A 22,372-nucleotide genomic window follows, 5' to 3' on the forward strand; every position below is an offset into this window, starting at 1 on the left:
AAACGTATACAACATAAGACACAGGCAGGGTTCCTACGATATATTCCACCTGTTGTGATAAGTATCTAAACGAATAATTTTATTAAACAGAACGGTAGAGCTATGAAAATATCGCCTCTCTCACATTATATATTACCTATCTATAGACGTCAATTAAGGAGAAGGTTCGCCTGGAATATCGTGTTTTATACGGATATTTGTGATCCGGAATCTCTTATTGTACAGCCGATCGTTTCGTAATCGCTAAATAATGATCGTTGAACCATACATCGTTCGAATTTCCTCTACTTGAGAACTGTATCGAGCTGATCTACATTGACGATCATCGAGCTTGGTGTGAGGTAATGGGCAAACGTTCCTATAGATTCAACGATATTCGGCGAGATCGACAAACGATCGAATAAAAATGCGAATACGTTTAAAAATTGCGCTTTTTTTTTACTATGGCGCCCATAAAGAGATGGCAACGGAACAATGGAACGCGCATCGGCGGTGTTCACATAAAAATATTAAAAATTCGACCTCCGCGCGGGGATTAAAGTTAATTGTTGTGTGGCTTCACAAGAGGTCTCCCTATAAACAAATTGACATAGAAATAAAACATAGTATTTCGTTTTCAAAATAAAATCAACGAATCGATTCTTTGATAGAATCGCCATTCGAACGGATCGAGAAACGCGTCAGTTGATAACATCTATTAATTCATATTTATATCAGGGATAAAATTCGTGGAGCGAGAAAAATCACCAATTAAAGATGCTTATTTTGTTATATTATTTTACAAGTTTCTAAATTTCTTACGGAAATGAACGTCAAAAAGAATGATACAACGTTATGAATTCTCTAAAAATAGTAAATTGGAGATAGATCTATAACTTCTCTATGAAATTCTACAATTAATATAGTAACGGAGATGCGCATTCGTGCATCTAAACATTTTTCACAGAAGAGCAACAATCATTAATTCACTGCCAATTCGCAAAAAGCTTTTCCTTTTTAAGCAATAAACTAGCAAACCGTGAGTAATATCAACGAGACAGTACTTAAGAGAAAAGCTTAAATCAAGTCATGCATGAATCATTTCCTACGGATCCGATAAATTGCGCTTCGAAAGATCTTAACTTTTAAATCATCAGCTGGAAATGGAACGATAAAAAATAAAACGGTCAGCGAAACTTCGGCACATCTCAGGGAAAAAAGTGCTCATATTTCTAGTTAATATTTTTAGATATTTATTGAACATTCGTTGCGATGCATTTCACTTAGGTAGGTAAGTATATGATTATTCTTTGTTTCTTAGAGGTAAACTTTATTTACATAATGTATTTAAAAATTATATATCAAAAAAGCATTCCAAGAATGGATCTGGACACGGAGAAAACCCGCGAAATAATCTTTATACAGAAAGCATCCGTGGAAGCCTCAAGAATATTATACATCAAAATATTTAAAGAAATGCAAGAGAGTATTTATCAAACGTCTTATAGTACGGCCTGTCGCTGCGTAATAAAAAACGCGTAAAATTAATCACTTACTTGTAACTTTCACATCGCTCACGTACTCGTGAAGCAACTCGCGTACAAGTATTTACGCGCGTCGCTTCTCGTGTCCTTTGTTCTAAAACGATAAAGCTAGCAGTGTAATCGCACGAGGGACAATGCACCTACACAGCCCACATTCTGCATTTGCTGCACATGCAGTCGGCACACACGACGTATCCTGAGTAACGTAAGTACATGGCACTTCAATCAATGCGTTCTCGCGTCATCGCACTTCCGTTTCTCTTTTCTAATCCCCGATCTCTCCACATCTGCCTTTTTATCCATAAATTCTCTCTTTCTCATCCTCCTCTCTCTTTCTCTTCTTTCCCTTTTTTGTTTTTATTTCTCGCTTAGTATCCACTCGATATCCGCGCTCTACGTTTTGTCGCCATTCTCGTCGCAATTCTCGTCTTGTTTCGTGGCATCCGCAGCGCAATGTCTCTTCGTGGATCGGACGAAATCGTTGATATCGAGATGAAACTGTTTAGCGTCTCTACCCATTTCTCCGCGCTTGTTTTCTACGAGATGCATCTCTCTATGATCGAGAACTTGCGTTGTACAACCATCTATATCGGAGACGGATATACGGGAAATAGTGACAGATATCTCTTGGATATTGAATGACTGAATATATCGCGGGACATTTCGGTACCCAATAGATATCCGAGACGTGATCACTGGATATCTGTGTTGCATCCGTAAGAATGAATTTGTAGGTAGATATGTGGAAAATAATAAATTCTGATAAAATTAAATAAAGACTTATTAAACATTTATCTTTCAATTTCCTCTTTGTGACGAAGAATTTTATGTATTTAACGATAGTACCTTTTTAAATATACATATATATACAAAAAACTATCTTTACGAGCTATCGCTTTTATAAATAATTTATATATGTATATAAAGAATTTTATAATAAAAATTTACAATAATATGTGGAGAAAATTGTAAAAGTAATATCAAGTCATTCAAGTAGATTTTTAAAGTTTGTAACATCGGATAAGCCTGATCCATTTTCAAGATTGCGTCGCACCTAATGGCTTCGTGAAGTCGACTATACACAAAAATATATTTCGATAGATATATCGCAGATATATTGGAGACCATCCGCAAACATTTTCGCAAGACTTTTGTTGTTCATAAACGGAGAGCGAAAAACTATCTGTGTATAACGCGTCGTGTTGTACAAAAGAACAAAAAGAAAAAGCAACCGTCTCGTTACGAAAAAATATCAAAATTACACACAGATAGAGAAGTATATGTATAAAATTCAAACATATCGGTTATTATCTAATGTTCCAAACTGTTGAATACTGATTACGAGACTAATAGGAAAGGTTCTGTATATCTTTAACATTATCTTTCATTAATATCGATAAGCAGCGTGGTTAGTTTTCCCGAATAAATTAAACAAGTCTAAATTTTAAATTATAACATGACATTTTATAATAATTAATAATAATTTCCACATGAAAGTAACATTAGAAAATAAGGATACGAATCTAAAGGTAGTAATATTATACTGGATCATTATTACTATCGTTATTAATCCATTTATGGAAAACAGAAGAAACTTGGTGAAAAACGAATATTTAACAATCGATATGTTACATATTAATCAAACGGGATAGAAGCAAGTAAAAAATTCAGCATGCTAAAACCCGAAATGCTATTGGTTGGTAAAATACTTACAGTAATATATTACCGCTCACTCATTAAAAATGATTTTATCATATAATGTGAAGTACGTGAGGAATATGCTCCGATTTTGTAATTTCTTTAAAGCTTATTATCTAAAGCTGCATTTTGATGCGTGACGTGTGTGTGCACCGATTAGCTTGTCCCTCGTCATATTACTTCTCTTTTGAAAACAGATTTTCCGGTTTTTAAAAGCAGATATCGAAATCGTGTTTGTCGAGGATCGAAAGTTCACCGGCTCATTGTCGCCGACAATCCGGAGTCGAGTTGCAGTCCTCTCGCGTCACCACGCCCCCCCTTTTTCCTACCGTATCGTGTCCCAGAGTAATTTAACACGTAAGGGGATGACAACGGACTCGGAACCCGCGTCCTTTTAAGGGCCCGTAAGTGACGATCGTGTTACAGCACTGAATTCACAAAATTTGTCAGGACCGATGAGTTTTTCTCGTATTTTTACATCGATTATAATGATCAATAGCACTAGTAGTAAAGTTCTCACAATTTTTTCAAAGACGTTAACAAAATTACAAGACAATTATCGTCACAAATTAACTAAATAAAAAATATATTACAGACCCATGATTTTTGCAATTAATATTAAAACAGATCGAAGGGGGGAGGATGACTTTTCAAGTCAAAATAAACAATCAAATTAAAATTCAACAAAGGAGATAGGAATAAAACTTTACTTTTTTACAATCTGTTTCGAGAGAATTAATTTTCAGAAAATCGCCATCAACCCTATATAATATTGTATTAAATATACCTTTATTATTTTCTCTCTAATATTTTACGGTATATATCTTCAATCAAATCATTAAATCGGTGATAAGTAATTACGTGTCTCTCTTTAAATCACCGATATTACAATCTTGCAGTACTGCGTCATCCCCGAGATGTCATCTATTTTGCGTGATCCCAATTACTTCAACGGGATATGAATTGATAAGGAATTAATTGTCGCATCTACCATGAAAGGTCGTTTAATTTGCTCGCAATCGGCGATCGGCTAATCGAGTTAATTACCAGTGAGCGAGAATAACACAGCGCGATGACTTTGCGACAGCTGTAGCGTCACGAAATAGCATAGATGATCGTCGCGCAGATGACGTCTTTTTCTCTTTCGGAGTGGGAAGGTAAGCCCACGGTCAATTTATCGTGGCCGCCCATTATCGCCGTCACGATCGTTCCGTGACCGTTATTACCCGCCTGACCGTAAAGAGGACTCGTGGTCAGATAATTACTCTAATGGAATAATTTTTTGGAAAAATCTATCGTCGATGCCACGAGTGCGCGCACGATACGGCAACAACAAAGGCCACACCCCGAAGAACCGCGGCATCCGCGATCCGAGGCTTGTTAACTGCACGTACACGATTTCCTAATAAGAGAGAACGATAAACGCATATCGAACTCGATTATCATCCTACTATAAATTGTCGGAGAACACAATTTTTTAATTATAAATATTCAGATCCTTGTAAAACGTTTCGTTCGTCAATCAATCTTTATCTTTTACGATTGTAATCTTTAGCTAATTCTTTTGAGTTAAAGAGAAATATGTTGCCACGGTTTTAAGTCTTTTTATAGGCGATGGTGAAATTCTTTTCTATATATGTGGATATATATATATATATGTATATATATCGAATCCCTAAAATAATATTTTAACGTAGACACAATAACACAAAAGTTATCGTTCTACAAGATAGTTGACAAAAATTTGTGCATTTTTTTGAAATTCGTTATTGAGTTGTAATATTTCCATAGATTTTAGAATTTGTTGCAATAATTTTTTACTGACATTTTTACGTATACATAGTAAGAGAGGAGAACCAATGTCAGAATACGTTTTGCATCCCAATGGGACTCTGAGGGTCAGATTAATATTTATGATGCTCCGTAAAATGTATTCATGTTGAAAAGAAAACTTTTGTCCCATGTATCCCTAATCGCCCCTCGCAATCTTGTTTTACTTTTTCACGGCAGTTCTTTATATCCAATGTAACGTTTCGAGATCACATTGTATGCTTCTAGAAGGTCAATATCTCTCTTCAGAAACATAAAAAAATCTTCTATTCTTCGTACAAAATCAAATTACGTTCAAAATATCGAATGAGAATGCATTATTATTCTCGAATAAAATGATAATACCTTCAAAAATGTAATAATTCGAAAATAACTAATATATGTATGTACATCGATATCTTAGCGGTGCTCCACTTTCTGGCGTCGAATTGAACATGCACGGTTCTCAGCATTCGCATTCGATCTCGAGACAGTTTTCGAAACCGACGATAGAACTCGTCTCGGGGTACGAGGTCTGACGCGACGACAAAGAGGGCAAAAGAAAAGGAGGAAGGGAGCAAGACGGAGAGAGAGAGAGTCAATGGGTATAAGCACTAAGCACGTAACTATAAAAGGAGCCGGGGGGGTTGCGAATCGTCGCTAGATTAAAAAGAGGCTCCCTTTTTCGCTTGCTCTTTTATGCCGATGCGCGCCGCGCCCCACACGTCCCACACGCCCCACACGCATCGCGTACGGCCTCCTCCTCCTCCTCCTCCTCCTTCTCTTCGTCATCGTCTGTAACGTTAACGTTACACGCGCGCTTGCATGTGGGCACTACACGCACATTCGCACATTCACGCACATCCGATATCTCGCGACCGTTCGTCCGCTGGAAAAGCAATTCGATCTGCCGGCGCAAGTACGGTGGGTACAGCCATCCTCTCTCTCTCTCTCTCTCGCTCCTTTTTATCTCGTCAGACGCTCAAGCGTCGGATTTCCTGATGCTGAATTCGACTTCGCGATGTATGCCCACTCTCGCGTTTATCGGAAATGCGAATTGCGGCGAGCGCAAGCGTGACGTTTGTCGAAGATACCGGCAACTACCTTCAATGCGATTTGATTAAATCATAAAATAGTTGAAAGAAGATTTTCATTTGAGATATCGCTCCACTTGATATCTAATTAATAATTTATCTGTCTATACTTACTTGATGCATTTTGCACATTTTTAAATAGCGAAATTCCTTTCAATTAGTATAAATAAAGAAATAAATAACTTCTTTTAAACTTGATTATTTTGTATAATTTTACGTCTTAAAAAAGTTACATTTCAATTAAATATTCAATTAAATATTTTAATTAAATATCCAAATATATAAATAAATATATAACAATAAAGTTAAATATATAAATGAAATAATTATTTTTCGGAGATATTTAATTCGTGCGAAGCAACTGCGCGTGGGTATAACCATTCCAAATTAATTTAAAGTTTAACATGCTCGTTAGCATAAGTATAACTGTATTTTTTGTGCGCGCATGCAAGTTATATTTAAACATAATATGTAGTTTCTGCATCATAGTCTGTGAATACTTAGAGAAACAATGATGATTGGAGTAAGTGTCTAATGTTGTAACACGCATATAATGCCTGCAAACATACAATGCATGTCTATCCGCTTCTAATGCATACGCAAGACTCATATTACAATTAAGTACTACGGCTGTATCGTATTACCATTCGGATAATATACAAGGGCATAAGGATAAATATGAATACTCAGGTATACTAAGCAGCAATCAGCTGTTCAGATAAGTAATCAGGACTAATTGGATTTGGTCGGAATTGGCATCGTTAATTAACAATCTTCTTTTAAAGACTGTTAATGCTCGATACGTAAACTTACCATTTCTTTTTGTTATTTTACAGCTATTTATAGAAATTCTTGTCGAGCAATTTTAACATAAAGTGCATTTAATAACTAAATATGCAAGAACAATAATTTATTTATTTCAGTTATAGCGCTTATGTCTGCAGCTTTTGTTTCAAGTTTTCATCTTTGAACCGTCCAGTTCTCCAGGCTACCTCGAGCTGGTACGAATTATGATCGTTCGTATTCTCACTCGATCTCGTCGTCTTTATCCCGAAAACGAGAGATGGAGAAAGAAAGATAAGCGAGCGAAAGAAAGAGAGAGAAAGAGCGCTTGTACACGCGCGGATACAGGCGGCCCATCGGTAAATGGATGGATGAATCTGGGCGAAAAAGGGTGCCTTTGAGCTGCCGAGTCCGTTGCTGCCAGATTAATTAACGAAGCACTCGCCCGGGGGCCGGAGGAGGATCAGCAGCAACTCCGTTATCAGGGTGGAAAGCTAATAGACAGATACCCCTGCCTACTTATCTATCAGTCCACCTCTCGATCAACCACCTTTCCATCGAACGGCGAATGCCGCTACCATTCGCGTCAATCGTTAACTAATCGCTCGTGCTATTACCATCATCAGTATATATCACTTCGATCGGTGCTTCTTCTATCATTCTCTCTCTCTCTCTCTCTCTCTCTCTCTCTCTCTCTCTCTCTCTCGTTTTTTGCTATAAAAATTTAATAAAGACACAACAATATTCTACATAAATATATAAAAAAGCAATTTGAGAAAATAATAAATTTTTATAATTCCTTTTTTCTCTTCTAATTGGGAGTATCATATAATGTACAGTAAAAACACACAGTAATCTACAGTAAAAAAATGATTATTTGCTATATAAGCTTTCTTTCTTATTAATATACTTGAACAATGTTTTTAATTATTCTCCTACATTCCATACATCAATGATCATTACGTACATTTATTTCCAAATCTAAAGATCCCGATGATGGAGTCCGATAGGATTTCGAAACGCTCAGAAAGAGTTCAAATGCAATCGTTGCGTCGAGAGAGATCGTCGGCCAATTGTTTTTCGCGTTACACACAGATCTAAAGATTTCGAAGCGTCCATCTAAGTAATTACTGCAGCTTAGGAGCGTCGTCAGGGTTGGGGTCAGCAATGGTGATTAAACGTGAGATAAAATACAACCGTACCGCCTCCATCGCGCACATGCGATATGTGGTTCTTTCTTTCGTGTTAAACCGAGTCTCTTAATTGAAGTAGCAGCCTTTTGAATATTCCTAACGACGTGCTACATGAAACGTTGTAGCGTAGCGATGATCCCCGAGCACGCATCACGATCCTTGATATCTGGTTCAGCATTTCACTATAATATTTACTCCTCTTTTTTACGTATTGTTTAAACATTTTCTTTGAAACTGCTTCTTTATTATCTCTCGTATCAGGCATTGTAAATTTATATAAATCGCATTTGTGTAAAATTACACGTACACCCTGTTAAATCCAGTGTCAATTTTAATCTAATTTAAGTTGCCACTGCTCCTACTCAATATATCGTTATTTTACACATTTACATTAAAACGATGTGATGTCAAATTTATCCATTGTTTTAGTATAAAATAGTGATATATTGAGTAAGAGCAGTGGTGACTTAAATTAGATTAAAATTGACACTGTAGATTAAACAGAACATGATATAGCTTTATGAAATATGGGAAAAAAAGAATACGTACGTGGCGAGAACAAAAGAGAGGACGCGGAAGGGAACTGCAGAGGATGGATGGTCCGCGTAATATTTCTATGGTATTGAAATTAATTCACGAAAAGAGACTGACGTATACGCAAATGCGCGGCCTTTCTCCGCGCTAATAGACTCGTCTGCTCTCTTGCGCTTTCACTTTCTAAAGCACAACGTTGACCCTGAGCGTTCTGGGGATAATCGACTGAAAATAACCCCAAGAGACGAACACCGGGGACCCCCCTGGGTCCCTGATAGACTCGTTCTTCAATACAGTCTGGTGCATCTGTTCCTTTTGAAGAGGACGAATGACTTCGACAATTAGAGGAGCAGCAGCAGAAATCCTATCGAAAGACTGCGCGCGCCGCTCGACCTGCGTCTTATTTCTCGCTTAGAATGATTGGGATCGTCAAGATTACGCGGACGTATAATATATCTGCAGGGATATATTTGAAGATATAATTCAGAGGCTCTGCAGGTTAACCCTGAGGAATCCGAATGAATTTAAGTATGTGGTACGAACAAATAAAAGGTCTAATAAAGTGGAAAAATTTTTTAATTATTATCAACTCTATTTTTAAACGAAAAATCTTTTCAAAATTAATGAAAGTTAATGAATGAAACGTATGTAGATAATATTGCGAATAAAGACTATTTTATTAAAGAACGTTATACTTTTTAAAAACGCCTTATTAAAAACTAAGTTATTATTACTTTTTTTACTTTAATTAATAAAAATTATGAAATGAAAAACGTTGAAATATTCAACGATGTCGCAAGATCCTATTTGATCCTCGCCATTGTAGCGGTCGAGGATTAAAGTTAGTGCACAGTCAGACATAATTGGTCTGCTCATAGAATTTCCTACAATTAAAGTATTTGCATAACGCGATGGCGTGTCGGAAATATCTTTTCATCAAACTGATGAGCAACCAGCGGTGCCGTGTATTATATATACACGAGGTGATATATTGTCGGGGACGGACACGCTAAGGGGTTTGTTCGTTTAATACTCATCCCTAACTATTCAATACCACGTTGCGAGAGTGTAACTGCTTGTTTGTATTCAAATCAAGGGTCAGCAAATGCTTTTTTTCTTATCTTTTCAAATCGCCTCAATGGCAAGCCTTAAATGAGCTGAGTACAAAAGAAAGAATAAGTAAAAGCTTTTTCCTTTTACAAAATATATTAATATAGTTTGCGCAAACGACTCCACATTTCCAATTTTCTTCTAGTGCTGTGAAAATAAATATTATTTAATACATGACAAGCACGTAGGACAATCAGAACAACGCGAGGTGCTTTGGAGAAAAAAAAATGGGCGTTTTTATCGCTACGCATTACGCAAGGATTGTTCGACTAAAAGATCTCTGTACCAAATCGGAAAGCCCCCAGCTTCAAATTCGATCTGACTGACGACAGGCAGCGCCGTGATTATCGGAGCACAGCCCGCGTGATCGGCGCGGTTCGCGGTTGAACGAGAGTGCTAAACGACACCAATAAGGAAGTAATAGCAATACGCAGGGAGGCAGAACCGTGCAGGCTCTGGACGGACCGGCACGGCGCGGGCGAGAGAAGGGGCGGCTTCCGCGCGCAATTACGGATTTTGAGTGACAGATGCTCGCCCAGTCGGCAGTCGGAAGATTAAAACAAGTAATCAAAGTCCCGGTAGCCACCCCGGGATGGATATGGATGGATGCACGCCTCCGGCCCCCCTGTTCCCTTCCCGCGCTCCACCCTTCTGTCACCCTTCCGTGGGTTCCCCTCTGATCCCGCTACCCCGTTCTTCCTCCCTCCCCTTTCGTCGTGTCTCCTCGCCTCGAACCCCCGTACCCCGTACGAGTTCCGCGCGCGCTCCTCCTTTACTCATCTTACTCCCTCCTGGAAGTAGCAAACCACCAAGGGTAAGCCCCGCTACTATAATATCCACCTATAGCCGTCATCAAGGCGCGCCCTGAATGCTCCTTTAAGAAAATGTTCCTTTCGCGAGCAGTCGCGTAGGAAGGTTATTAGGCGTCTTCAAGAGGTAGAGCGAGAGAGGCGGGGAGGGGGAGAACTTGGGATGAGTTATATTCAAACGACGCAGGTTCTCTATCATGCTTAAAATGCTAAAGACATGCCCAACGTGTCGGCAATAGGGATTCTTTCGAGGTAAAAGAAATCGACGGAAACGATATATAATATTATTAGTATAATAATATTAGCGTAAACATGCGTAAGTCTGAATTGAGAGCCTAAGTAAACTTTACTTTTTCTACAACCCAGATAACATGTATGTTGCATAAGATATCTTGGGAAAAGACGTCTTTTAGATATCTTATGCAACATAACCCAAGTAACACAACTTAAGTCACGATAACATCGAAATGACGCCAAAACGACATCATTTTGACTTGTTGTGTTACTTGGGAAATGTTATCTGGAAAGTTTTAATTATTACGAATGTTTAATAATTTTATTGCGAGAGAGACCTTCTTAGGAGCAAAGCAATTGGTTCTAGTCATCTAGTCAGGATTAACGCGATATGATCGTGGGATAATAATTTTTTAATCAAAATGAAAATTTGTGTAGTGCTTACTAAGATCGTTTAGAGTACTGTCGTCAGCACAATTAGGATCCGAAACCTTACTGTTACGCGCTCAATTGTCCCACAATGGAAGGACCATAAACCGAGGGCGATGGACAAGAAATCCCTCGATTAGACTCGGCAATACAATGCCGATATATAATCTGACCACTTAATCGACAAAATATAATAGTGAATTGAACGATTACGTTTGCAATCTTGTACCGTGGCTATTGGAATACAAAGCGAGTTATTTCAGTGAAATAATATTGCTTATGATTTGAAATATGCTTCACAAATCGATTGCTTTCTACAACGCAAATTACACAATACAAAAAAACATGTAGAGAATGTAAAAATTACATTAATTTTTACTATTTAGCTTTTAACGTTTCTATTAAAATTTAATTGCCTACATGAGAATATTCTCCAAAAATAATACAGACAAATATAAATATATAAGAAGTCTCATTTTTTCCGATACACTCTTCGTACTATTTTATATTTTGATAACAAGGCCACACTGCTGCAACATGCGACTTGTTGACACACGGCGGTGCCGTGAGACGCGAATGTGATTAAGTCTTGAGATTCTCATGCGCGCACGGGGGTGACGAACTGGGATTGGATTTGGCGTGAGGATGACATGTAGGGAGGAACGAAGGATGAGCCGTTTATCTCAGGCGTCGCTTTTCGGTTTTTCTCCCTCTCACAATTTCCCGACGTTCTCGCGACGCATTCTAGGCTCATCGCTTTCCCAAGAATCACGGCTTTCATCTCATCTCGTCTCATCTCATCTCATCTTATATATATCTCTCTCTTTCTCTCTCCCCCTCTTTCTCTCTCTCTTTCTCTTTGGTTACTTTATCCTCCTTCCTCGGAGGCGTTCCCCGAAACTCCGTGGTGCTCCTACGCGGGTACATCCTCTCTCTTCGCGAAATAATAAGCTCACTCTACTAAATTTATCATGAGCAGCCTTTAGAAGCAGCCTCCGCCAACAACGCGCGCCAGCTTACCTACCTACTGATATTGTAACGGCTTTTAATTCCGTCATCTGCCTTACGTTGCACGCATTCTAATTATCTTATGGTATCCGCAGTCCACACACACACATCTATTAATGTATATACATGTATATATACATATGCATATATATAATACATATATAGTATGTATTCACACATCTCATGTTTTCAAATAATTTTAGCAGCCAACGCTAATTACTCATATACTGCGTTATCACATTTTTGCATGAATTAAATAATTGTTAAATGACAATTTACCGAGTGCATTTAACATTTTATATTTTATAAAAGATAAATTAAAACATAAATATATAAAATAAGACGTTTTTTTGACCTATCTACTCATTTAATTAAAGCATAAATACTTTTTAATAATTTTAAATTACATATTCGTATACTGCTGTAAATAAAAGTTGTTAATGTATATCAATCTGTATAAAAATTATAATATTAGTTTTCTGAGCATAAATATATATTATATATTTATGTCCCGTATATTTATTAACTGTGATGAGAAATGAGAAAAAAATTAAAACGCAAAACATTCCATGTCATCCAATCTTCTAGAAAAAATCAGATTAATCAACAATCCCTTTTCCCCTCTATGTATTAAATTTATCTATATTGATCAAGTATGCAGGCATGTGCTCACACATTTATCTTATTATCTACTTTTAAGATTTTATATAAAATCATGTAAATAAATATAGCGTAATATACAACGTATGAAAGGAGCATATAAATATAACACATATTATAAAATCTTATTGAATTAGAATTATATTACATTAAGTTATTGTCTATTAACTATATTATATTACATAATAATCTATTATGTTATATATATCCCCTGAACAAAACCCCCTAAATGCATGGTTAATTAACCGATTCAAAATATTGTTTGCTATCTTTTGGATTTGGTTTAATGGTTTTGGAATCTGGCTGCCAATTTGCAGGACATACCTCACCATGCTTCTCAACAAACTGGAAAGCTTTGATCAATCTCAATGTCTCTTCAACGCTTCTGCCAACCGGAAGATCATTGACACAAAACTGTCGAAGAACTCCCTCCTTGTCTATGATGAAAAGACCTCTGAGAGCAATTCCTGAATCTTGCAACAAAACGTTGTAATTGGTTGATACGGTCTTGTTGAAATCACTCAGAAGAGGATAACCTAAATCTCCTCCAAGACCACCTTGCTTCCTTGGAGTATTAATCCATGCCAAGTGGCTAAAGTGCGAATCTGTAGATACTCCGATCACTTGCGTATTCAAGGCTTCAAATTCCGAGATCTTTTCACTGAATGCAATTATCTCCGTCGGGCAAACAAACGTACTGCAAATAAAATATAAAAATTAAATATTATACTAGACGTACATTAGAAATGATAATCGAGATAAAATTACATACAAATCTAACGGGTAGAAAAACAAAACAACGTATTTCCCTTTGTAGTCGCTCAACTTGATTTCCTTGAAGTCACCTTTAACTACCGCAGTACCAGAAAAATCCGGAGCAGGTTTCTGGATTTGCGGCCTATCGCTGAATAATTTTGAACTCACTGTCAAATTACGGACACCTTTCGTCAACAATGTGTTGTCAGTTCGCACCAACGGACTAATTGCAGTGGCAATCTACAAACATAAAGATTGAATAAACAGATTGAAGCATGGAAGAAACCCACCACGGATTAAAGAAACAATAATAGTACTTTTGTTTGTATCGATATGTTAATGCAGTGCAGAATTAACCACACTTGCATGCAATGAGTCGGCAAAATGTTAGAACTTAATCGAAACGTATGACAAGAGTTCGGTAGTACTTACCAGTGTTCCACTTTGTGTGCGCAGCGAAGCAAGTAATCGAAACATTGTGAGAACAGATAATACACCCTAAATTCGCTATACAGTTGTTTGTAAAACTCGCAGAATCGTAGAACCGAAAACTAGATGCAAGAAATTTCACCAATCCCTCTTGTCAACACGCGAACATCGCAACCGGTAGAACCGGAATAAAAAGGTTATGAAACACTGTGTGTGTGTGTGTGAGAGAGAGAGAGAGAGAGAGATATGCCAGCGTATTGCGCATAGTTTCTCTCATAAATATATATTGTGTATGTAACCTAATATAAATTCTACGAATTTAATAAATCATGTGCAAAATATAATAGCAAATATTTACATAATCTCATAAAAATAATTATAAAATCTTTTAATTTTATAAACGTAAAATTAAAAAATTAAAAAAGCAAAAGTCGGCAGCTCTAACTAAAATATTGTTCCTTGTATATATCTATTAAAAAAATTATTGAAAATAAAATTTTTTAAACAAAAATTATCATTTTTATATATGCAAAATGGTTAAAAAGTATAATACGACTAATGAATATAATTAATAATAAATTGCAAAAAATATGTCCATAAGCAACACACACAAAACAGAAATGTAATCATGTTTATTCAAATAACAATATTATAGAAGTCTTATATTCATTATTAAAATATATATATATATGTATATATTTTCATGTATATGTATATATGATATATAGATTTTTAATAGTAGTATTATAAACAAACATTTGACTATTCACATTGTATATTATTTCTATCAAATAATATGTATTATAAATCATATATATTTCTTATATATATATATATATAAATGTATGTTTAAAGAATAAGCAAAGATACTCCAAAAGCACATTTGAATAAATTTTCATTTAACTGAAACCTAAATATGAAAATTATCAAGACTTATAATTTATATAATTGTAAGAAGCGATAAAGTCTGTTATAGAGGGATAAAAATTCAACAATTCAAAGTCGATAATTCAACGATTCTTATTAGATTTTATATGAAATGTGAATTGTTAATTTAGTAACGTCTTTGTCAATTTACCAAGAAGACGTATGATCACAATGTTTGTTATTCTCTAATAACCACAAAACGATATTTCATATACATATAAATTCTATATTATAGCGATTTGAACAAATTCTTTCAGTTGGAAGCTGTGGCGGTCGCGTTTGGTGCAGGAGTGGACGTTGATGTAGATTCCTCCGTTACAATACGTCGATTTTTCTTTATCCTCTTCCATTCGCCATTCGTGTAATTCATTTGGAAATGAGTTTCAACCAACATCGGGACAGTTGTTCCGTCAGACTGTGTTACTTCTTCTACATTCTCCGAAAGCATTACCGTAACTATATTACCCAATTTCGGACAAGGATTATCTACAAGCGAAATGATTGATAGTATTATTAAATTTAATTTACAAAAGAGAAAAATATATGTGAAAGAGACATACCCCTCGAACCAGCCATAAAACCTAAAATAAGAGCTTTTTCTGGACGCGTTACTTTATTTGCAGTTCTAAACATTTCTTGTGCTTCTAACATTTGTTCTCGCTGTAATCCGATAACAATAAACAATAAGTATCCTATATTTACAATATATAATGCATGCAATTAAATCATTAACCTTACCGTAAGAGATAGGCCTTTTCTTGGGTTAGCTGCCGCATTAGTCGTAGTAGTCTGTATACGAATCTGTGTGACTGTCTGAGCTGGTCTGACAGTTTGCACAGCAATTGGCGTGCTTTCCACAGGTGTTATCACCGTCGGTGTAGTCACTGCCAATACAGCAGTGGGTGTTGTAGTGGTGGTAGTAGTTAACGTAGTAGCTGTTTAATACGAAATGTTTAATCAAAATCTGAACAAAATAACATGGTCTTTTTAGTAACTGCAACTTACGTGTTTGCTGCGTAGTTGTAACTGAAATACTGCTTGGCGTGCTAGGTGCGGTATAGGATTGCGTTGTAACTACTACAGTTGGTGTAACAGGCGTAGCAGGCGGATTTATTGAAGCCAATCCTTGCGCATACTCTGGAGTGGTAGTTTCTACAACTGATGGAGCTGCTGAATTCTTTTCTGCCACAGCGGTCGCTTGTGCTTCCACTGCTTTTTTCTGTTGCTCTTCGAAATCTATCATCTTTTTCCTCTTTTTTGCTACAAATCCCATAGGCTGCTCAGTAATGTCCAGCAATTTAATACCACCATCCTTTCGAATTCTGCTGATCGATGTTCTATTGGACATAGAGGTGTTTGTAAGCGATGGTGACCGAAAACCGCTCGTTGGAACTCTACTTGGGATTCCTTTCAAAGGTGCTAAAACAAGTACATACAATGCAGAATATTGCGGATAACACAAAAGTAACATGCATTTATAAATTTATATATACTTGTATCAGTCATTTTTCTTGGCATTCCTCTGCTTCTTACTGGTACAGTAGGAGCTGTGCTCTTTTTGAGATTACTAGCGGCATCAGTGCTTTTTTGAAGCAATTCTGCTCTTAAGGCTGCACTTTTTGGTTTCCTCTTAAGAGTAAAATGTTTGACTGGCGTAGGTTGCTGACCTACCACTGAAGTTAATGCAGTCTTGTTAAGATAATGACACTCTAAGGGAAGCATAGCAGGATCATTCTGTTTCTTGAGAAGTTTCCGTAAATCATTGACTAATTCACCAAAAATTGGTCTATGTTCATCCAGATCAGTAATGTCTGTATTTAAAGAACCAGTTGATGGAAAAGTTTTCATCGCTTCGGATAACATTGATACCCATAATTCACTGTCCACAGCTGCAACCTCAATAATCTCCTCCAGTTCTGCACGCCACTGTCACCAGGTTTAGATAATAAAATTTTAATAAAATAAAAACACAAAAAAATTCTAAATCCATTAGTAGACGAATGCTTATTAGAAATATGAAATCACTATTAATTTCGTCATTTTAGAGAGCAAGTATATTTCGGGAAAGCGATACTCGATGAAAGTATGAAAATATAAAGATAGAGGAGAACACTTACCTCTTCAACATTACGTCTGGGTATGTGAAAAAACGACAGGAGTAGTTTGAGTTTAACCTGCGTTTGCAAGTCGGGAAAACAATCCTTGATGTTCCGCAACACCTCGGCATTGAGTTGCGAGCAAATTGAGCTGCCGGTCCAGCTATCGTTTGATGTACCAAGCTTATTATGCAGCCACAACGATGTATCACTGTCCCTCACATTCGCCATATTGGAGTCGTTTGCTTCCGGCGCGTGCCGTACCTCGCTATAGTGCGCCACATGCGGTGACATGCGGTTCCCGCCATGAAGCAACGAGTGTGCGCGCGTATATCGACACATGTCCTTCCACTGGCCACTGGGTACCCGTAGCCCGTAGCCTATAAAGCTGCCTTTTCATGCTGACAGTCGACGCTCATTTTTGGCGTTAAAATAGAGCCCGCAGCACACACTTTTGCATAACGCATAGTTTATAAATGAATCAACTAATCAGAATCTTTCCTTTCCTCCCATTCCATGGAAAAGAAGAATTTTCATTGGTTGATTCCTTTATGCACTATACATTATGCGTTATGCAAGAGTGTGTGCTTTAAAGCGGGGAGCACAGATTCTTGCTTAACGCATGACACATGAGGCATAAGAAATTGAACCAACCAGAGTTCTCTATTACATGGAAGGAAAAGAAACGGAGAACTTCGATTGGTACATATTCTTATGCATTACGTGTTATGCGTTATGCAAGAGTCTGTGCTCCCCGCTTAAATCACGTAATAAAAATTGATAAATATCAAGCGTCAATTTTGATCACGTGACCTATTTTGACGCTGGATTCACCCTGCACTTGCGCCATACGACACTCTACAACCAATCAGAAAACAAGATTCCGATGATACGAAGCAAAATCCATCGGAATCCTGTTTTCTGATTGGTTGCAAAGCCTCGTATGACGCACACGGCACACCGGATGCAGGGTGAATCCAGCAATATAATCTTTCCACCATGAGTCATGATACACCATGTTATCCCTTCCATCCTTAGAACATATATAAATGGAAGAGGCGTTGCCTATACTTCCCATAGGCCCATGGCTCGCGCTGATGCAACATTTGTGCGAGAGAGAAAGGTAGTAAGGGATAAATGTTCCCAATGCGCATGCGCAGCACACGTTTTACACATCTGTGTAATGTACGAATGTGTAAAAACACTAACCAACTGCACAATTCACACAAGGGTGCGTTCCGTTACTCGCATGATGCGCATAATGCATCGTTTATCTTTGTTGCTCACCAAATGTTAAATAAGGACAATGGATGCATCATGCACATCATGCGCGATACGGAACGCACCTCTAGATGACGGTGCTGCGCACGCGCATTGCTAACATTTATCCCTTCCATCATGGATTGTAGACAAACGAGATGAGGAATCCTTCCAATTCTTTTCGTTCACCCGATGGAACATTGGTGTGCCAGCTTTTTGCTTTGGTTTGGTATATTCAAACGCAGTTGTGTGAGTTGTGTGAGTTGTGTTCGGTGAGATGTGGCTGCACGCGTTCACCTCGATTTATGCGTCTTTCTCCAATTAATCAACTGCGAATTGCAAACATGTTAAGTTCGAATGTTGTTTCAGATTCTCAGGAATCTGCATTGATGGACGACGAAACGTATAAGGATATAGAGAAAACTTTGTAAGTAACTTTCATTTAGTTCTGTTGCTCGTCTATTGTACCGGTCGGTCGCGTTTCTGTATCATGAATATGTTCTTTCACACAATGAAAGGCTTTTCTCAATTAAATGCTTTAAAAAAGGATTTGATTCAGCCTAAAACAAAGTTAATTTAGTAATATACAGTCAATTGTACGAAAGACAGATGCATGAGATGAACTTGGCCAAAAACATTCAAACAATAAAAGATGATGCAATATTCAGGTCACAGTACAAATGCTCCGATCACCGTTCGAGACCACCGTTCGAAACTATGGGTAAAGCCTACGGCACATGATACTTGTTTTCTTGCTGGTTTACCTGATAGATCCATTGTGTTGGTTGTGTACTGCTAGTCATGGCTTTGCATGTATTAACTCATTTACGAGTTAGCTTGATGTTTGATGAACAATTATACAGACGTACACATGTAAGATATAATATACAATAATATAAAAATTATATTGAGACATAAGAGAAAATGGATCATAAAATATATATATATATTTTTTTTTTTATAATATATATGCGGGCTGCTAACATAACGTTTCGCATGCGATCTAGCAGGAAAACGAGCCGGCTTAATTGTTTATTACATACACAGTCACAAAACAAAAATGGATACCAGTCGACGCGTTTTTTTTTTTATGAAATGAACGAATCTGGCAGAAAAAAGTATCGCTCTGCTCCGTGAATCGAGATATTAATCGTTAAAGTTGACCGACTATTCAAGTTAATGAATCTGTCATAGCTATGAAAAAGTCTGTGAAGCTGGCACTTTATTTTTAAAAATCGAAAATTTTCTTAACAATTCTGCTTACGCCCGTAATAGTTTTATATCTTTCCTGTTAGGAAAGATATAGTTCTGTTGATTTAGTTTAAAGAAAATAAAATAAAAATATGAGGTGCTAACTTTGCGTGGCATTTTAGTTTCGAAAAAATTGATTTTATTATGAAATTTTATGGTTCCCGAAGAGTTTTATGTAGTTCCTGATATATTTTAGCAATAATTTTTTAAGCATTTTCAAATAAATTTTTATCTGAGAGCTGGCATCTCAAGTTTCAAAAAATTTATTTTTATTATGAAATTCTCTTATTTTCGAAGAGTTTTACAGTTCCTGATAAGCTTTAGTAACAGTTTCGTCCTTTAAATACTTTTAAACACTTTTTTAATATGAGCTCTGGAACCTTATCACAAACGGTGAAGTATCTCTTAACAGTCAGTTCCAGCCGACTTTTTAATATTTTCCGAGAATTCTGCAATAGTTCCGACGCTTTCTATAGATTTTGTTCAGAGTTTCAGCCTTTAAGTATTTTAAAATAATTTTTTAATCTAAGCGCTGGCACTGCAAGAATAAAATACCTCATAACAGTCAAAAACTGGAACTCTGAACAAAACCTATACAAAGCGTCGGAACTATCGGGAAATGCCAAAAAGTCTGTTGGAACTGACTGATAAAGGGCTTCAGCACAAAGATGATCGTAACTGAGTAGTGAAACGTGATTCGTAGGTCAACGCACAATGTTTTGGCCAATCTACAGCTATGACTTACGTTCCACGACTCAGTTATGGTTATCTTTGTGCTTAGGCCCAAAGTCAAAATTTTTAGTCGTAATCGTAATTCGTAAGGTCTAATCGATCAATCACAATCAAAATTGTGATCTCGCGTTTTAAAACGCTCGACTGCGATTGACCGACTTGCTTACGGTCTTACGATTACGACAAAAATGTTTGTACGTGTAATGGCCATTCTATAATAAGCCTAATAATCACAAATCAGAAATTAGAAGCTAGAAATGGACCAATCACAGTCATTTTTAGTTCCTAACTTTTGATTTATGACTTATAGCTTATTATAGAATGACCATAAGTCCGGAGAGCCGTAAGAAATACACCAATTACAGTCGAATGCGAGTAGAATAATTGACTATGATTCGTCCATTTCTTAAAGCTTAAGGCTTAAAAGCCTATTGTAGATCTTTAGGAAATGACTTATTGTAGAAAGCCTATTAGACCGGATCTACAATAGATTTTTAAGCCTTAAGCCATAAGGAATGGACGAATTACAGTCAATTAAAGAATAATTGACTATGGTTCGTCCATTTCTTATAGCCTAAGACTTAAAAACTTATTGTAGATCTCCCTGGTGAAAAAATTTCGCAGAAATTATTCTATGTTTTGGAACATTTCAGTGAAATTTCTGAAAATTTGCTAAAATTTCGCTGAAAGTAAATTTTTCTGCTAACATACTAAAAAATTGCTGAAATTTCTTTGAAATTTCTCTGAAACTTAGCTGAAATTTTTCTGAAATTTTTGCCGAAATTTCTCTGAAATTTTGTTGAAAATGAACTTTTCAGCTAAAAATCGCTGAAATTTTTCCGAAATGCCGAAATTTTGCCGAAAAGTATTCCAAAACATGAAATAATTTCAGCGAAATTTTTCTACCAAGACTGGGAACCATGTAAACCTAAATGTTGTGTTTATGTGAACCATGTAAACTTAAATTTTGTATTCATTTGTTTTGTTTTTTCAAAGCGGTGGTACATTGCCGCTACCGGAAGATATGAACGCATTTGATATAGAAGACAAATATGATGTATCTATCGACTCCATGGATATCCCTCCGGGAAAGAGATTAAAAAGTCAAACAGAAGAAGATGACGATATTTATTACTCATGTGGGTACGCCGGTTATTTAGCCCCTCAATTAAATTTCCAGTATACCTTGGCAGAGAATGGTGGACAGGATTGGTCGGTAAGCAAACTTTATGTATAATTTAAAACTTGCATTAAACCTAGAATTTATAAAATATTTATGCAAAGTATGTTGAACTGTACTTATTTAATTGTTTTTATTTCATGAGTTATATTGAAATCTATTATCACACATAACATGTTCTTACTTGCAAATCAATTTTGTCTTTTGATGATAATTGCAATTAGTTTTTATAATTTTTGTATGGGATATTTCATGTAACTTGCAAACAATTTCTTGTATCATCTTACTCATTAAATTGTAAGAAGTTAAAGTAAAATAATAAAGATGAAAAAGTAAGAGATTTTGCATGGAAATGCTTGATTTAGTATTTAATTATTAATTACTAGTATACTGTACTGTTAAAAGTACGTAGGACTGTTTTTTGTCGCTATAATAAATTGTACTTTCTGTCTTTAAATATATGGATACTTTCCATTTGGTGACACAAATCGATATAAATCATTCTTAATATTATTATTTGAGTTATCGGAAACATCCAATAATGTTTGTATCGATTTGTGTCACAAAATGGAAAGCATTCATGTTTAATTCATTTTAAGTACAATTGTATATTAGTTTGGCTACAAAAGACAATCACCTTATGAATCTGCTTATTAGATCTGATCATTTAAACTTTCATACAAGTTATCAGATTAATCTGTTTATATTGTAATCTTAACTGTTTAATGTAAAATGTTTAAGAAGGTTGTAAGGCAAATGCAATATGTTAAGAATTAATTGAAAAAATTACAGACTATTCTAAATTGCATTTAATAATAATACAAAAAAAATAGAGACAGTTAACCATCTGGATCAAA

At 36.2% G+C, this 22,372-nt stretch overlaps 3 protein-coding genes across 4 annotated transcripts in view; 1 reads left to right on the forward strand and 2 right to left on the reverse strand.

Annotated features, from left to right (window-relative positions):
* Nucleotides 1-13,072: 13,072 nt before the first annotated feature.
* Nucleotides 13,073-14,273, reverse strand: Tpx-3 (thioredoxin peroxidase 3). The gene is made up of 3 exons (XM_018516626.1): nt 14,073-14,273; nt 13,657-13,880; nt 13,073-13,581 (listed from the first exon to the last, which is right to left on the reverse strand). The coding sequence occupies exons 1-3, from the start codon at nt 14,115-14,117 to the stop codon at nt 13,122-13,124; spliced, it is 729 nt and encodes a 242-aa protein (XP_018372128.1). The 5' UTR covers nt 14,118-14,273; the 3' UTR covers nt 13,073-13,121.
* An 868-nt stretch (nt 14,274-15,141) lies between these two features.
* Nucleotides 15,142-17,386, reverse strand: Nelf-A (Negative elongation factor A). Its single transcript, XM_018516640.1, has 6 exons — nt 17,114-17,386; nt 16,490-16,922; nt 16,002-16,415; nt 15,735-15,931; nt 15,557-15,656; nt 15,142-15,482 (listed from the first exon to the last, which is right to left on the reverse strand). The coding sequence occupies exons 1-6, from the start codon at nt 17,384-17,386 to the stop codon at nt 15,250-15,252; spliced, it is 1,650 nt and encodes a 549-aa protein (XP_018372142.1). The 3' UTR covers nt 15,142-15,249.
* A 1,230-nt stretch (nt 17,387-18,616) lies between these two features.
* The window catches only part of p53 (transcription factor p53), a 5,204-nt gene continuing 1,448 nt past the window's right edge, over nt 18,617-22,372 (forward strand). Inside the window, exons 1-2 of one of the 2 annotated variants that reach the window (XM_018516784.1) lie at nt 18,617-18,779; nt 21,332-21,551. In XM_018516784.1, coding sequence (XP_018372286.1) covers nt 18,658-18,779; nt 21,332-21,551 — 342 coding nt within the window. In that variant the 5' untranslated portion in view covers nt 18,617-18,657. Of the gene's footprint in view, nt 18,780-18,967; nt 19,074-21,331; nt 21,552-22,372 lie in introns of those variants that run through there. The other variant, XM_018516785.1, reaches the window with a different exon arrangement.

This window comes from Trachymyrmex cornetzi, unplaced genomic scaffold (genome assembly GCF_001594075.2).
Source record: "Trachymyrmex cornetzi isolate Tcor2-1 unplaced genomic scaffold, Tcor1.1 scaffold646, whole genome shotgun sequence".
Classification (NCBI taxonomy): Eukaryota; Metazoa; Arthropoda; class Insecta; order Hymenoptera; family Formicidae; genus Trachymyrmex; species Trachymyrmex cornetzi.